At 43.0% G+C, this 18,556-nt stretch overlaps 1 protein-coding gene across 14 annotated transcripts in view; it reads left to right on the top strand.

Annotated features, from left to right (window-relative positions):
* The first annotated feature begins 11,915 nt into the window (after positions 1-11,915).
* The window catches only part of CLPB (ClpB family mitochondrial disaggregase), a 171,891-nt gene continuing 165,250 nt past the window's right edge, over positions 11,916-18,556 (top strand). For 7 of the 14 annotated variants that reach the window (XR_003434573.1, XR_003434571.1, XM_027115637.1 and 4 more), the window contains exons 1-2: positions 11,964-12,417; positions 15,887-15,938. Coding sequence is in view for 7 of the 14 variants with exons in the window: in XM_027115637.1 (XP_026971438.1) it covers positions 12,015-12,417; positions 15,887-15,938 (455 nt within the window). In the remaining 7 variants the exon portion in view is untranslated. Of the gene's footprint in view, positions 12,418-15,886; positions 15,939-18,556 lie in introns of all 14 variants that reach the window. The other 7 variants (XR_003434569.1, XR_003434570.1, XR_003434568.1 and 4 more) reach the window with 4 other exon arrangements.

Below are 18,556 nucleotides of genomic sequence, written 5' to 3'. Positions count from 1 at the left end.
ACTGGAAATCAATACTACAAAAGGTATCACTTCACATCAGTCAGAAGAGCCATCCTCATAAAGCGTAAACACCAGAAATGCAGGACAGGGCAAGGAGAAAAGGGAGCCCTGTGAGGCTGATAGTGTATATATAAATTGCCAACGGCCACACTGGAGAAGTGTATTGTGTTTACTAAAGCATCTAAAAAATGAGCTACAGAGCATAGGGCACTTTCACTCATGGGCATATATCTTGGGAAAAACAGAAATCAACAGGACACAGGCACCCCAACGTTTACCACCTCTCTGTTTAAAAGAGCCTCGACTTGGATATAACCTAAATGTCCCTGGAAGGAAAAAATGGATAAAAGAGATATGGTACTCATGTAGAGTGGAATATTACTCAGTCCGGAAATCAATGAAATAAGGCCAGTTGCAACAACTCCAGAGGAGTTACGTACGATCATTCTAGGTGACATAAGTCAGAAAGAAAAAGACACATATCATAAGATATCACTTAAGGGTGGAATCAAAAATGGCTACACATGAAATAAATTACAAAACAGAAACAGAGTCAAATATGTAGAAAACACGTGTAAGGCTGCTAAAGGGGAAAGGTGGGGAGGGGTGAGGCATTATCCAGGAGGTTGAAATTAGCAAAGATACCATTCCAAATACCAAATTGATAATCAACAAGGCCTACACGGTAGCTCAAAGAACTGCACTCAGCACACTCAAGTCACCAGAAAAGAATATATACGACTGGTAAGAATCTGAAAAAGAATTTATTGATGTCTCTCTGCACGTGAATCAAGTGGATGTACAGCAGCAAGAAACAGAGCTTTGAAAATCAGCTGTAACCAATATAATAATAAATTTAAAAAAATAAAAGACAATGAGACACAGAAAACTTCTTACAACTTTTTCTCAGGGGCTGTGATGCAACATGGATTGAACACATCTAGACCCACAGCAGGATGAGACAGAAGGCTGGAAACTGTTCGCGCTAAGAAATTAGTAAGGTTGGATGACGAAATGCAGACCCTTTAAAGTAATACTGCCTGGTACCCATTCCATGGGTCGGTCCCAAATCTGCAGGTTCAAGGGAATCTTCCTACAGCTAAAACATGCATGGGAAACCCAGAGGACTGTACACCGTGTGATGGGGAGATGTGTCTAAAATGCACCTCATTTATCCTCTCCTGGTGCTCGGGTTCGCCATTCCAGCCACGTTACTAACAATCTCCCCACTTGAAGAATCAGCACCTTTAAACTTCTGTTTCGCACAGTTTGCAATTTGTCCGGAGGATGAACGGGAAGAGGGAGAACCAATGAGAGACTAGCTGTAGGCGTTTCGACAGGCACATGTCACTCTAATTTCCCATCGGGAAGAGGAATTGACCAAAGGCTCAGCCTGCCTCCCCAGAACAAGAATAGGGCCTGAAGAAATCCTGCGGTTTTGCAGCCAGCTCACAAAAAAGCGAGGTGTAAAATGGAGCTCAGGGGCACTGCAATTCACAAACCTGCAGAGTTATAAATGACAACTATTGTCCAACAATATATTGAGGTAAGGCAACGAAGAGGATTTGAAAGCAAGGCAGAATTGCAAGAAACAGATTTCAAGAGGTAGATTGGACTCGCTTTTAAAGCACAAGAAAACCGGCAGAACTTCGACAATGATGCAGTTGGCCAAAAAGGGCGTATGCCTTTTTTCCTGCATATATTCAGGAAAAAATGCATACGCCCTTTTTGGCCAACCAAGCAAGCAGGCAAGGCAAATCTGCACTACAAAGAAGTCTCACTTCCCACCGGTGAAAAGCGCCATCCGAACAAACTGTAAAATCCAGAAATGCAGGACAGACCATGGAGAACAGGGAGCCTTGTTACGCTGATGGGGGATATAAATTGCCGACAACCACTCTGGAGAAGTGTATGTTGTTTCCTAAAACATCTAAAAAAGAGAGCTACAGAGCATAGGGCACTTCCACTCATGGGCATATATCTTGGGAAGACTAAAAATCAACAAGACACAGGCACCCAAAATTTACGGCTGCTCCATTTATAAGAACCTCGATCTGGTACAGCTTAAATATCCCAGGAAAGAGAAAATAGTATAAAGACGTTGTGGTACTTATGTACAATGGGATATTACACAGCCATGAAATCCATGTCAGAAGGCTAGTAGCAGCAGAATGAGTGGATTTAGGTATGATGATTCTAAGTAAAAGAAGTCACACAGAAAATGAGACTTATCATAAGATATCACTTAAAGAGGGAAGGTAAACATCGCTACACATGAACTGAATTACAAAACAGACCACAGTCACACATTTAGAAAACACACTTATGCCTGCTTAAGGGGAAAGATGAGGTGGGGCGGTGCATAACACAAGAGTTTGAAATTAGCACAGATACTGTTCCATAAACCAAATATGTAATAGACAAGACCTACTCCTTGCTCAATGAACTGGACTCAACACCCCTATTCACCACAGAAGAATACATCTCACTAGTAAGAATCTTAAAACGTATGTATTGATATCTCTCTGTAACTGAATCAACTGTTTGTAAAGCAGCATAAACACAGCAGTGAAACTCAGCTAAAACCCATTTTAAAAATAAATTTCAAAGACAGTGAAAGAGAGAGAAATTTTTACAAAATTCGTCCAGGGGCTGTGATTCAACCTGGACTGACCACATCTACACCCACAGCTGGATGAGACATAAGGCTGGACACTCTTGGGGCTGAGAGGATTGGTGAGGTTGGGTGAGCAAATGCAGACCCTTTAAAGTAATATTGTGTGCTACCCATTCCATGGGTCCCAACTCTCTAGGTTCAAGGGAATCTTCCTACAGCTACAAGATGCACGGGAAACCCAGAAGATGGTACACCGTGTGATCGGGAAAGGTCTCTAAAACGCACCTCATTTTTCCTCTCCTGGTGTTCGGGTTCGCCATTCCAGCCGCTTTACTAACAATCTCCCCACTTGGAGAATCAGCACCTTTAACCTCCTGTTTCGCACAGTTTGCAATTTGTCCGGAGGATGAATGGGAAGAGGGGAACCAATGAGAGACTAGCTGTAGGTGTTTGGACAGGCACATATCACTCTAATTTCCCATCAGGAAGAGGAATTGACCAAAGGCTCAGCCTGCGGCCCCAGAACCAGAATAGGGCCTGAAGAAATCCTGAGGTTTTGCCGCCAGCCCACAAAAAAGCGAGTTGAAAAATGGAGCTCAGGGGCACTGCAATTCACAAACCTGCAGAGTTATAAATGACAACTATAGTCCAACAATATATTGAGGAAAGGCAAAGAAGAGGATTTGAAAGCAAGGCAGAATTGCAGGAAACAGATTTCAAGAGGTAGATTTGACTCGCCTTTAAAGCACATGAAAAGCGGCAGAACTTCGACAATGATGCAGTTGGCCAAAAAGGGCGTATGCATTTTTTCCTGAATATATTCAGGAAAAAATGCATACGCCCTTTTTGGCCAACCAAGCAAGCAGGCAAGGCAAATTTGCACTACTGCCGAACTCAGCTCAGGTGTCACTTCCTTGAGGTCACTTCCTTGAGGTCACTTCCTGACTCACTACTCAGCCTGCTGTGTGCTCCCAGGGACACCTGAGTTGTCTCTGTTAGAGCACTTGCCATTCTGCACTGATGTTTCCTGTTGACTGCAGGCCGTCCAGAGTTCCATACCTTGACTGCCATTTCAGTACCTGGTGCCTCACCGCTGTTCAGTTAAGTGAGGTTGAGTATTATTGAAACTGTGTCAACTTTAAATGGTTGGTTTGTTGGGTCAGCTTACCCATAAGCATTCAACAAAGAGGAACGGAGGGGGATGGAGTGAAGTTGAATGGAGTGGTGAAAACTCTGATTATGATATTTAGCAGCATTATCTTAAAAGTCCACAAGATGTCAACACAACCTTGTAAAACAACCATACCCCAATTAAAAAAAAAAAAATTGAACAGAAGGTGGAAAAAAAAAATAGTCCACAAGATGTCAGGGTTTCTACCTGAGAAAAAAGAATGCAATAGTCTGAGATAAAGAACACTCTCACTGATGCCAGAAATTAATTTAAAGTGAATATTGGTATAGAAATAATAGATTTATTTAATTGAATAAGCAATATATGTCCATGCTACAAAATTCAAAGTGTATACGTGGAAAGTAAACTCTTCCTCCCTCCCTACTTCTTTCCCTGATCCCCCGCCCCATTTTGTCTACCCCAAGGGCAACTATTTTTATTATCCTTCCAGAGATATCCTAAGTGTATAATCATATAAATGTATTTTTTTCTAAATAACACCAATGATTGTATACAAGTGTTCTGTGCCTTGGTTTTTTCCACTTAAAATACCTCAGAGTTTTCATATTAAAAGAGATAATATTATTTATATCTTATTATTATTTATACTTTATTATTTATATATTAATATTAAAATAATAATATTTTTACCTGTACTAACATATTTACTAAACCTCCTATTATGGGTATTCAGGCTGTTACCAATCTCTTGCTATTACAAATATCCCCAAACAACAGGCCTCATCTTACATATGTGCAAGTATATCTATATTTTAAATTCCAATATTGAGATGTTGTCAGCCCTCCATTGAGACTGTACACATTTACACTCCCACCAACAATATGAGTGTCTTTTTCTTCACAAACTTGCCACAGTTATACATAATATATATATAGTTATATATATAAAACTTAATATATAACTTAAGTGTGTGTGTGTGTATATATATATATATATATATATATATATATATATATATACTGTAAAATATATTTAAAATATATTTGCCGATCTGATAGGTGACTCATATCTCATTACAGTTTTAAAAAATGCCTTACTGGAGTGTAATTGACATACAGTAAACTGCACATGTTTAAAACGTAAATTTAGTCAATTTTGACCTGTTTACCCATGTGAAACCATCACCACAATCAAGATAATAAACCTATCCATCACCCTCAAAGGTTTCCTTGTGCTCCTTTGCAATCCCTCCCTCCTACCAGCCTTCCTCACCATTCCCCCATGCAACCACTGGTGTGCTTTGTGTTACTATAGTTTTTATTTTCTAGAATCTTATATAAATAGGGTAATACAGTATGCAGTCTTTTTTTTTAATCTTACTTTCACTCAGCATAATTATTTTGAAATTCATCCATGTCATTGCGTCTATCAGTAGTTCATTCCTTTTTATCAGTGAGTAGTACTAGGTTGTATGGACACACCACAATTTGTTTATCCATTCTTGTGTTGATAGACATTTAGATTGTTTCCAGTTTGTAACTATCACAAATAAGACAGTCACTTAGAAGCCATATGTTTCTGTTTCTCTTAGGTAAATACCTGGAAGTGGAATGGCTGGATCACACGGTGGGTGTATGTTTAACTTTTAAAGAAACTGCCAAACTGTTTTCTAAAGTGATTGTACCATCTTGTGTTCCTATCAACAGTGAATGAGTGTGTGGTTGCTCCATATTGTCACCATATTTGGGGGTCAGCCTTTTTAATTTTAGACATTCTAATAGATGTGTAATGGTAATTCATTGTGATTTTAATTTTCATTTTCCTAATGAGTAATGATGTTGAGGGTCTTTTCATTTCACTCTGATGAAGTGTCTGTTCAAATATTTCTACCATTTTAAAATCGGGTTGTTTTCTTATTATGGAGTCTTGAGAGTTCTTTTTATATTCTGGTACCAGTCTTTGATATATGATTTTCAAATATTTTCTCCCCTTTTGTGGCTTGTCTGTTCATTCTCTCAACAGTGGCTTTTAAGGAGCAAAGTTTCTCAATTTTGATGAAATCTAATTTATCTCTTTTTTGCAAATGAATGTTTTTTGTGTTTTATCTAAGAAATCTTTGCCTTACTCAAAGTCACAAAGATTTTCTCTCTGTTTTCTTCTAGAGGTTTTAGAGTTTAGGTTTTACCTTAACCCATTTTGAGATCATTTTTGTATATAGTACAGGATGTGGATCATTATAGTTTTGATTTGTATGTTTCTTATCACAGGTATTGATTATATTCTCATATGTTTAAATATAATTTTTTCTTCTTGTGAACTCTTCAGTCAAGTCCTTTGTTCCAGGCTGCCATGATTGGATGTGCAGTTCATGTGCTGCTCAAAAGCCTAAGCCAACAGGACTAATGGAAGCAGAAACCTGGCAGCACACTGCTCACTGAACCCCTTTCCATAATTCACCCCCAGGAAGACCCTGCCTTCACTTTGCACAAGGAGTGGTATAAGCTAGCACAAGCATTGACCCTGTCCATTTATTTATCTCTTGTAGGCGTTCTTTGTATTACTTAGCCCTTCATCACTGTGGTGCAAATATATTTTTCCCAGACTGTCATTTATATTTTTCACTGTTTATGGTATTTTTCCATCAGGATTGCATTTTACAGAGTCAAATGTATCAGTCTTTTCTATTGTGGATTCTGAGTTTTGTGTCATGCTTAGAAAGTTTCTCTACTTCAAATTCATTTCAAAAAAATACTTTATGCTTTTTCTAACATTTTTATGGTTTCTTTTTTCACATTTCAACATTTTGATTCAGTAGGCATTTATTTTGGTGGAAGAGGTAAGATAGTAATCCAATTTTTTTCCAATTGGCTCCCCAGTTGTCCCAACACCATTTACTAAATAATTCATCTTCAGGTTTTCATAAACAAAATTCTCATATTTAGTGTAAAAAGTAGCCATGTTACTCTGCCCAGAGGCCACATACTACAATTTGATTATGTGGTAAAGAGGCAGATGAGAAGTAAAGGAGGTGATACAAGAGATTTATTCTGCAAAATATTTTCCATGCGTGGTTTGGGTTAATGCTCAAGATTTCTACATTTACAACACGGTACAAAAAAAATCTGTTGTTATAGCAATAACCTTGATCAGGAAAAGGTTAAATTATATTCACTATCTGCTATTTGTTAATACAGGAAAGTGGGCAATGTATTGTATTTGAGAAAAAAATAATGCAGAATATTTTTCACACACACCCCTACAAACATAGATAGAAAACACACACACAAACACGCTCACACATTTCCTTCCTCAGAATGGTGTAATGGCTAAGAGTTTGGACTCTGAGTCGGGCAAATCTGGGAATATTAATAGTATCTAACTCATAGGGTTAATGCAGGCAATTAAGAGAGTTTGCTCATATAAAGTGTTTATTAGCACTGACTGACTCAGAATAAATCTCAGCATTCAGTACCTATTAACTTCTTCTGTTTTTGTAAGATGCTTAGGTAAGTTTCTCCAAGATTTCTCAGATGTAGTTTACTTGTTATCGTTGGGGTATTGTACCTTCATTGACTAGAGAGATCACATGAAAAAAACATATTCAGCAAAACCTGGGAGAAACGTATCTGAGTATTTATATAAATAATAGATGCAGGTAGGTTACTTAGCACAGTGGCTGGAACATAGTAAATAGTTAATAAAACTTAGCTTCTATTATTACTAAAAAATCCATTCATATCACTTATTCCAAAGAGCTGTGGGAGAGTGGGCACTGAGGTAGGGGTATGATAGTATCCAGCAGGATCCGCAGGAAGTGAATTCTGTTTCCAGACCCTATTCATTAACCTCTAGGTATGGTGCTAAATATACTTTAAAATATCTTTGAGTAATGAAGGCTAACCAAAATGAACTACTTATCAGCCACTCTTGATATTTGGAAGAATACCTTATTTTAAAATTGTATCTTTTGCTTCTATTAACTGACCATATAACTTGTAGAAAAAAGTTGTTTTCAAAGGTTTCCACTGGAATGCCATGAGAGGATCTGGGGCTCTAACCATCATCTTCCATGCAAGCATGAAGATTCTTTGAGAACTCACATATTTTACCTTCAAAAAAATCATGTAAATTTTGTATTTGAATTCATACCATTGAATGCTCTTTGAACTGAATGATGCCTATCCAAGATGGAGAGCAGCATGATGTGGTGGAAGGAGGCTTTGGAATCACACAGACCTGGGCTGGCATCCTAGAGCCATTACTCACTAGTTTATGACATGGACAAGTCACTGAACCTGTTTCTCCATCTGAAAAATGGGGGCAAAATCCTACCTCATAGTTATTGTCAGAATTAAATAAGAACATACATGCCTTCTCTGTGCCAGCCACTGTGCAAAGTGCTTGGGATACATAAATGAGTAAGACATGGACCCTATCCTCAAGGAGTTGACTCTAATAAATCACTTAACATGGTATCCAGCATATATTAGGTGCTCAAAAAATACTTTGTTGAAAGGACTAATAAATGAATAGCAGACCCTTAATACATGTCAGTTTCTTCTTTATTTCCCCTGCCTATCCCAACTACCAACTGATTTGAGGGAGAAAATAGACTAAAGTACATTTCCCTTAAAAACATTTTATTTTGAATTAATTTTAGACTTACAAAAAGCTTGCAAAAATAGTACAGAGAGTTTCTTTATATCCCCCACCTCACTTTCTCAATGTTAACATCTTAAATAACCACAGTATAGTGATCAAGAACAGGAAATCAACATTTGTACAATATTACTAACTATAGAATTTACTTGAAATTCACCAGTATTCCCACTAATGTCCTTTTTTTGTCCCCAGATCCTATCCATGATCACACAAGGTATTTAGTTTTCATTTCCTTTCATCTCTTCCAGTCTGTAGCAGCTCCTCAGTCTTTCCTTATCTTTCGTGACCTTGACTTTTTTTTTTTTTTTTTTTTTTTTTTTTGGCTGTGCCGTGTGGCATGTGGGATCTTAGTTCCCCAACCAGGGATCTAACTCGTGCCCCCTGCAGTGGAAGCACAGAGTCTTAACCACTAGATCACCAGGGAAGTCCCATGACCTTGACACTTTTGAAGAGTACCACAGTAGTCAGAATTCTAAGGTGACCTCTAAGATTCCCACCTCTGGGTGTACATGCCTTGTGCACACATTGAGAGAAAGAAGAACCTATGAATATGATAAACTATCACTCCTGTGATTATATTACTTATCATTTGACATTGATTTATCAAAGAGATAGTACCTGGGTGGACCTTCACATTGACTCCTGTGTTCTTTTGACAAGCCTGTATCTGGTTTTTCTTTCCTTACTTTCTGGCCCACAAGATAGTCCTGGGTCATCTTGTATTTTCCCTACCTCAGTTCTGAAAATAACCATTTCTCCAAAGAGAACTGGTTCCTTTTATTGGAGGATAGTGTTTAGATCTGGGTGATATGGTGTATTCAGTGTTTAAGGTGTCATTGCTTCTAGACCTTCTCAGGAGACACAGAGAGGGAATATATGGGCTATACTAAACCATACATACTTACATATCTATATTTCTGTATTGATGTATCTGTATATGTTTTATCTATTTATTTATTAATTTTTTATTTTTGGCCGAGCCATGCAGCTAGCAGGATCTTAGTTCCCTGACCAGGGATTGAACCTGCACTCTCAGCAGTGAAAGCGCAGAGTCCTAACCACTGGACCGCCAGGGAATTCCCTATCTGTATATATTTTGTTTTATTTTATTTTATTTTGCATATATTTTAAAACCATGAGTTTATACTGATACCCCTAATTCCAATCCAATGCCACAAGGTTCATTTTAGCTTTCTCTCTTTCCTTACTTATAACTTCTTTCTCTAACAGTGAAAAATCCAGCTTTCATTATCAACCATATATTTAATTATTTGTTTAAAAATGAGTGTGTGTGTTGTTGTTTTTCAGGAAAAGTTTTTTCTTTAGAAACCTATAGAATGGTCTCCAACTCTACTCCATCAGTAGATGACCCCAGCAACTGCATTGATCCTTCACTTTCCGCCTCCTCCTAAACCCCACTCCAATATCTCTACTAACCTAATTACAAATTAAATGAAACTGGAGTCCTCTGTGCCCCAATCCAAGAGCTAGAAGCTCGGGGCCCAGGTAGGGTAACTAGAACCTGATATAAATCCTTGCTTTCTGAGCAGACCAAAAGGAAGTCTTCCTGAATTGAAGATCTTTTAAAATGTTGTCAATGAGACCTAGGGGGGTTTGAATTGGTTATTGGAAGATCTAGAATTCACTGAGTCCTGGCTGATTCTAATGGGTGATTCCCCCATGCTCCCTCACTACTTCTCACTCAGCCAAACATTGATCATTTAACACTCTCAGTACTCCCTACCAAATGCTGATAGTTATTCAACACTGTCTTTTTCCCTTTATAGATGTTATTTGTGAAAATCAAATGAGAGAATCAATGGATATGTGCTTGGAAAGTTATGCAGTTCTAAGTATACTGAAGGGTCCTGGAAAGTGTCTGCAGCAGGGGGGTTGAATTCTGCATACTCAGATGCTCTCCATCTTGTGACCCACCTGGTAATGGGAGCTCAGAGACCACCCTTCCTGCTGTGACCAACCCTAGTTGGGAGTCAGAAGTCCTCTAAGAAAACAGGGAGGGTGAAGCTGCTATAGTGAATAGAGTGGCTAAAAAGACAGGATATCCTGGGAATCTCTTAAAATAGGGAGGTCAAAATGCTTTGACTATTGTACTTTTAAAACATTCATTCATTCATTCAACAGCTATTTGCTGAGTGCCTCTGCTAAGGGATGGGGAGATGAGAAACCCCATCTCTGCCCACAAGAAGTTTAGAGTAGGGAATCCAATAAACCCCTAGTGCAGGCAATACAAGAGCTGCCATTTATTGAAGACCTACTGTGAGCCAGGAATGGTGGTGTTCTACATATTATCTCATTTAATACAACTGATTGTCTTGAAGGTAGGTGTTATTATCTTTGATAAAAATGAGGAAATTAAATATCAGAGAGGCAAATAAATTTGTCCAAAGTCACACATGTAGTAAATACAAGAGTCATAATTGAAATCCAGGTCTGCCTGGACTCTAAAGCTCATAGTCATTCCCTCACACTAATAAAGTGAGAGTAAGCCATTCACTGAACAAATATTTATTGAGTACCTCTTTTTGTTCCAGATATTGTTCTGGGTGCTAGTGATGTGTGAAAGTGAAAAAAATAATAAAGTCCTTGTGTCGTGGGTCTCACGTCTACTGGAGAAAGACAATAAACAAATAAGTATTTAGTATGTCAGGTGGTAAGTGCTATGAAGAAAAAGTAGGCAGGATAAGAAAGACAGGGGAAGGAAGATTATTAATTTAAATAGAGTCATCTGGGAAGGCTCTGATACTGTGAAGTAAGTGCAGGAGCAGGAGCTGGAACTGGCATAAAGAAGAGCTTCCTCCTTTGCCTACCTGTGGGTTCACTCTGGAGAAGAGAGGGCAGGTTGGGGGTGCAGGTGTTAATGGAGAGGATGGGCTTGGAGTCAGAAGACTTGAGCTTTATTTATTGATTTATTGACAAATCATTTCACTTTTGAGCCTAAATTTCCTTCCCTGTATACGGGAATTATAGTCCTTGCCCAGGTTCCCACATGCAGCTACCATGAGGATGAGATGAGATAGCCCATGTGAAAGCCCTTTGAAAATAAGACAAGCAAGATTAGGCGTCAGCTTTTCAACCGAAAGGAAGCCTGTGTAGGAAAAGAAAAGGAATTTCTATTTCAGGTGCACCAGTTACCTAGATATCTTTTTGAAAAGCAGTCCCAGGCTGAAAAGAGATATAGGCTAAAAGAAATAAACATAAGTTTCATAATTGGCCTTCACTGAAGATTCCTGTTTAATTTACAATCGTTAGAAATTGCTTTTTTTTTTCAACCTTAACTCTTGATCGCTGCGCCCCTACTTGATTGTTTCCCTCCTTGCCACGCCCCCCCGCCCTATCTCCATTTCCCAACATGCCTCGGGCTCCCGTAAGCCGGCAGTCATTCTGGCGCAAGTTCCAGAGCCTTCTGGGAAGTGTAGTTTATTTTTTCCTCCGCTGCGTCAAGATCTAGGGCTGTGGACTACCACTCCCGTGAAGTAGTGCGTAATTCCACTACGCGGCGTCTTCGAACGCGCCGCGGCAGCCATGTTGGACGTGGCCAGTACAGGGGCCGGCACCAGGGGGTTATCGAAGCAGCTGTCACGATGCTGGGGTACCTGGTGTCGAGGAGAACAGCGCCGGCGCCGCGGCTGCTCCTCCAGCTGCTTAGGTCCCCATCGCTCCGGAGCCGTGGGAGTGCCACCGACCGGAGTGTGACCACCGGGGGACGCGGGGAGCCTCAGTGGCTGAGGGCAGCCATCGGGGGGCGCCCTGGAACATCGCCGGCCTTACTCACAAGAGAAGGGACAGCCACTGGGGGGCGCCAGAGGGGAGGTACCGAGACCCCCTGCCTCGCAGCCGCCACGTGGGGACGCCTTCCTAGCCCCGAAGACACTCTGCCTGGACAGGACAGCTGGAACGGGGCCCTCAACAGGGCCGGAATGGGCGTGTGGGCGCTGGCAACGGTGCTGGTGGTACACTGTTACAGCAAGAGCCCGTCCAACAAGGGTGATTATCGGGACAGTATGGGTTTGTGGAAGTGAGAGGCCGGAGGAGTGTCCTGACTGCGTATCTTTGGAGGGTGGGAGTTGCATATAGATTTAGACCACCGGAGCCTCAGTCCTTGTAGGACCTAGACATCATCAGGTCATAGAGCAGGCCGAAGAGTTAAGTGTCTCTGCGTTGTATAATTTCCCAAATTGTACAACTATTATTGTATAATAATACAGTTATTACAGGTCAGCCTCCCTTCTTTGAGCATCACTTTGTCCGTCTGTACGATGGGAGCATTTTCTCTACCGTATCGCCTGGTTCAATTCCTCTTTTAAGAGGTCTCCAAGGAACCGCGCGTGTTTTAAGGGCAACCATTAGATGGTTTAGAGAAGTTGCCCTCCCTAAGGTGGCCTGAGAAAGGAAGAGGAGACTTGGTTTCAATGCCAGCTTTGGCCCTGCTCGCCCCTTGCTGCTCTCTAGCTTCAGTTTCCCCATTTATACAGTGAAGGATGACTTCTCAGTACGCTTACAGTGCTGTTATTTTGACTCCTCTTGGAGTTCAGCAGCGTGGGTGTATCCATCAGGGAGACTCCTAAGGTTTTGCTGTGCCTGGTCTCAGGCGTGAGGTGATCTTGCTATGTGGGGCAGTTGGCAGGAGAAGGAAGACAAGGAAGTGGCTCTGTAGAGCCCCAGAGCAACCATGGGGCCTGGCTGACCCAGGTTGGCATCCCGCCTGGGTGCATGGAGCCGAGCAGGGACTGGGAGAGCAGGCAGAGAGCTAGACTTCTGGCCTACGTGAGTCCAGCTACTCAGGTTCTCAGCTTTTCCTCAAGAGAGAAGACTAAGGCATGGTGTTCCTAGATTCCATGCATCCCAAGCTCTGAGATTTTGGACCAAGAGGAGGGACTCCCTTGACATTCATTTGTTTATTCAACAGATGTGACCAGCTATAAAGGAAGGGCCTTGGATGGGGAGTAAGGACACCTGGGATCTTGTTTTGGTTCTGCCTCTAACTCCCATTGTGACTTTGGAGTTTTGTTCCTCCTCAGTGGTCCTCTGTTTTCTCATCTACAAAATGAGGGTGTTGAAATAGAACCCCTAAGGGCTCTTCTAGCTTGGGCATGCTATGATTCTATTACTTCCAATATTTTTATAATATTAAAAATTAAATTATATTTTTATGATTCTATTACTTCCAATATTTTTATACTCTGTGTGTGCCTACTTTGGAGCTCAATGTAGAACTCCTAACTTAACACAATGCCAGTTAAGGGGACAGTGCAGGCAGTTAGACCTGTAGGTCTGGTGAGTGGTTTGACAGTGTGTTGTTGGGGGATCAGAAGGCCAGCAGGGTCAGGAAAGCCTTCCTGAATGATTGGAGACCTTCCTGGAGGATGGGGAATTTGAACTTGAGTTCCAAAGGATAAGGCAAAGATGAAAAGGAGAGTGAATATTGTGAGTTCCATGAGAGCAGCAAGTGCATCTTGATATTTTCAGGTTGATGCCAGCTCCTTTCCCTAATACTTTCACGTTGTTTGTCCACCATAGTCTCTGGTATTTAGTATAGGTACTTAGTAAATGTACCTTGAGATGGTTTGTATTCTACGCAGAGGTTTCCGGGAACAAAGATAAAGTAGTCGCAGGTCAGCATGGCATGTATAGAGGCTAGCAGAATGTCCAGCCTGGTTAGAGGACAGGGGGTCTTTGGAATGAGGTGAGAGCAGATGGAGTGGGGTCTGGATATCAGGCACAAGGGTTTGGAAAGGTTGGAATTCTCCTGTAGGCAATGGAAAGTTGATGAGCAGGGAATGTTCCGAGGCCAGTATGTTTAGAAGGACTGGGGGAAGGTGTCCAAGGTCTTGCCTTAGAGCTTTTGGGAGGCTCCAGATTGGATTTTGTGGCATATGAACCCTAGCAAAGAGACTAGGGTCTGTTCACCAAAATAGATAATGACCAAAACCATGACCAGTTCAACCTTTCTGACCTGCCAGTTACCCTGTCTCCTTACTTTGAGTTGTAAGCTGAGACCCTCAGTGCAGCACAGTCATTACTGCCCTTTAGGAGCCAGGAGGCCCTGGTTCTAATCTCAGCTCATTCCTCACTCCCTCTGTGACCTTGCAGAGGCCACTTCTTTTTGAAGACTGAGGGGAGAGTGGATACAGCAATATCTGAGGAAGGCTTGTTTCCCTTCTAGCTAGGGGCTGCCCAAGCATGCCTGGGTGTGTGTTGGAAGAACAACTGGGGAAGGTAACCAAAGAAGACCTGGCCCTGCAGTCTAGGCCAGGAGGTGAGGTGGAGGCATATGCATAGGTCTGAACCACAGGACTGGTTTGCATATGCATGATAAGGTGGATTTTGTACACGTAAGGAAACTGAGGCTCCGGAGGTTAGGTAAGTTAGCCAGCTCATACAGATAGGACTGGAGCCCGAGTCTGCTACTTCCACCCGGCTCCAGTGCTTCCTCTCATGTTTTACTGGGTGACTCTCTTGGCTGGACTGAGAGCTCCTTGAGGCAGGGATGGGTATGAGTCTGTCCAGTGCCCATCAGTGGAGCTCAGGACCAGCTGGGCTCAAAGTGTTGCACCGGCCCAGGAAAGAATTGTGCCTCTGCTGACTTTTGAGTTTTTTCGAGCCAGGTAGCTTTTCCTATGGCCACAAGGTGGTGCCAACAGCCTACAGGCTGCCCAGGCCAGGCCAGACTTAACATTGCCTTTCTGCTAGGCCTGGTGATTCCTAAAGGATTGATTGGAACCCTCTGCTTTGGATCTCCCTTTGTTGGGCTTGGCACTTGGGTGTTTGCAGATTTTTCAGCCATTATTTCATTTCTTTAGCATCCTTGTGAGGCCATCAGGGCAGGGATTACTGTCTCTGCTTTATAGTCAGGGAAGCTGGGGTTGAGAGGGAGAGGGGCTGCCATAGCACATGGTGAATAGCGGGCAGAGTGTATTGGAGCCTGGCCTCCTGGTCGAGGCTGTCTCCACTCTCAGAGGGGTCCACATCCCTGCCTGCTCCTCCCTATCCTGTCCCTCTTGCTGGGCTTGTGACCTGTGACATCAAGATTCAAGACTAGGCTGAGAAACTGAAGTGGGGGGAGAAAGTGGGGCAAGGTAGGGGGATGGTTAATAACAACAATGATAATCACATAAACCTGCAGAGCTTTATAGCTAATGAAGAGTGAAGGAGTTCACACACTGAGTGTTTACTGTAGGCCACACGTGGTACTAACACGTTATTTGGATCACCTTTGTGATGAGAGTGAAGCGTTTGGGCTCTAATAGAAAGATGTGGAAGACAAGTTGTTAACAGAGGCTACCACGTAGGCAGGGGATGACTAGCTTTCTCTTTGTATATCTTGGCGCCCTTTCACTTGCTAAAGCCCATGTTTCTGAAGTGCCTCCATTTCCACTGTCTTACTGGGCCCTCCAAGCAGCCCTGAGGGGTAGGTCCTGGCCAGGGATTTGACCAGTGCCCCCTCTCTCTTCAGATGCAGCCCTGGTGGAAGCTGTTCGAGCCAACAATGTCCAAGAAGTCAACAGGTGAGTGTCATACCCCAGGCCTTGCTCTCCCGTGCAGGAGGGCTGAGCGGGATGGGCCCCTTGCTCTGGCGGTGGCTCTGCCTTGGAGGAAATCCTCACAGTGAGCTGGGAACTGAACGCTGTGACTTCCTTGTAGTCACGGAGTCACTTGGGCTCCTTTGGCCCAGGTCAACCCTTAGGTATTTTAAGGTAGAGAATCAGTCCCTGTGTCTTCTTTCTGGCCCCAAACATCCCCGGATCCTTTGGCTGTTCTGTTCTTTGAAGGATGTGGTTTGGAGTTCCTCTGCATCCTGTAGGTTCTTCAGTGAATCTTCCAGTTTGTTCTTGTTTCTCTGTGGGATCGGTCACTTGTAATTGCTTGTTGCCTGGATGGGGTGCAGGTGGGCACCAGTGGAGAGGCTTGGAGATTTGAGAGGGAGCTGGAAGAGACCTTTCTGCCAGAGCAGCCTGCCTGCAGGGCTGGGTGCACATGCTGGGCTCCTGCCCAGGGGCTGACTGCATTTCTAGCCTCCCTGGCTCAGCTGTTCCCCTAGTGACCACTGGTCAGTTAGATCTGAGACTTGTTCTTGCTCAGGGACAGGACTTCACTCGGGCCTCCGCCTGGTGCCCAGGGCAGGGCAGAGTCTGTGTCTTGGACGGATGCTCAGACATAGGGCATCAGTATGGGGCTGTTATTCAGGGGCAGAGGCTTCATTCTTGGTGAAACTAGTGGCCCGCATTAGGCCTAACTTTGACCATTTTTTGCCTTTTGTATAGAGCTAGGTGGCCATAGGACATCCTCCCTTCCCTGCCACTATGTCCACATTTTAAACAGGAAGTCAGGTGTTTGGAGAGGCTGTCACTGCGCCCAGCGCTGCACACCCGTTGGTGCGCTCCCTCACTCCAGTTGCCTGAACATACAAGAAAGTGTTGAAAGGCAGTCACAGCCCCCATCAAGACTTACTGCTTTGATTCCCTTGTATTTTATCTGCAGCATTATTATTGATTCTCAAGGGTGCTTTTGAGTATTAATGTTCAAGGCTTAGTTTTTAATAAACCACTTTTGGAAGTATGGGCTGGGAGTTGTTTCGTAGCCAAATAAATATTATGGAGCAATAGTTTAATAAACATGTGATGATGCATCTTTAAAACCAAGCACAGATGTCAGCTTGTTGTTATAAGAGCCATTCATAACTCCAGGCAGTGCGTGGCCAGAAACAGATGAGCCTCATTTCCTTCTGCTGCAGTACGATGGCATGAGGGGGTGGAAAGTGGCTGTGCCCCGTGCTTTAAGGCTTTTGCTGACCCTTTAATCACCTGTTGATGACTGCTGAGGTAACTGCTGCTTTCCTCTGGCGAGCCAGTATAGGCAGTGCATTTACAGAGCAGCAGTGCTGTGAATCCACCTTTCCATCACCTAGGGGAGGCTGAGTTTACCCTGTTCCATTGAGCCCCCAAGGGTTGATTGATTTAGCTCTTTCAAATACACATTTTTCTCATTAGCAGGTAAACCCGTGCCACAAAATTACAGGAAGTGATTGAATTTATGTTGTGTGTGTGATTCACAACATTCATGCTTGCCTGTGTGGATAGGGTCTGTAGGGACTTTCCTGTGTGTCACCAGTCTCTAACCTGCCTTTCTCCTGCCTCCTCTTGTCCTATCTCTCTTGGTCATGATGACTCAATCAGAATCTCCCTTCACCCCTCGTGAGGGGGTCAGAGATGAGCAAGGCACAGACCCTGCCCCTCAGAATTGACAGTCTCCCCCCTCCATCACCACCTGGTCTCAAGGAAACAAACATGTAACCTACCAGTCACAGTTCTTCCCACTCAGAGAGCTAGACCTACAGGTAGGAGTGGGGAGAGCCCGACCACCCTTGCTAGAAGGAAGCTTTCTTGAATTCCTACTGCAGGTCCTTGTTTAGCCTTTTTACGCCCTAGACTCTGCACAGGTGCTTAACGCTACCCCTAATTTCTTCCTCTGTGTGTCCTGGCCTTTAGTTCTGCCCAACAGACCTGCCGATACCAGGATAGAATTCCATTCTCAATTTTTAAAAGATATTTACTATAGTTTATATGTGGTTGGGTCACCATGTGTATGATGTGTGGTTAAATCAGTATTTGGAATAAAACTCAGACCTGGTAATAATATTGTCCTCTACCCTCCTTTCCTTCTTGCCCTCTCTGGATTCTATGCTGTGTGTGTCTCTGCCTTGATGGCCCCTTACCTTCTGCTGGCCCCAGAGCCTTGGTAGAGCTCTGGATAGTGAAGGGCAGCGATCTGAAGCTCTTCTGCTCAGAGGCAGGAAATTTCATCATCCTCTTTAAGGATACTCTGGAATCTGCAGTTCCTAGGTTCTAGGTGTGGACCCTCCACACAGATGACTCTCTGTATACAGTGCTCATTACCCTCTGCTTAAAGCCTCCCAGCGTCAGCTCAAGTCCTACAGCCCTTGTGAAGACTTCCTTGACTCCTCCCAGCTGAGTGTGATCTGCCCGTTGCCCCACACCTGCCTGCTGGTCTGGGCAGGTACGTGGGTCATCTAGGAAGAGCCGTGTTAGCCATGGCAGGAGAGGAATCCTTTGCTAGAAGAGAGGTTGGAGGTCAGGTGGGAGAAGCAGGGCTGAACATCAGGACT

This window comes from Aethalodelphis obliquidens, unplaced genomic scaffold, assembly GCF_003676395.1.
Source record: "Aethalodelphis obliquidens isolate GAN/ISIS:26980383/991018 unplaced genomic scaffold, ASM367639v1 scaffold14, whole genome shotgun sequence".
Taxonomy (NCBI): domain Eukaryota; kingdom Metazoa; phylum Chordata; class Mammalia; order Artiodactyla; family Delphinidae; genus Aethalodelphis; species Aethalodelphis obliquidens.
Note: the sequence above shows the minus strand (reverse complement) of the source record. Positions and strands in the feature narration are given on the sequence as shown.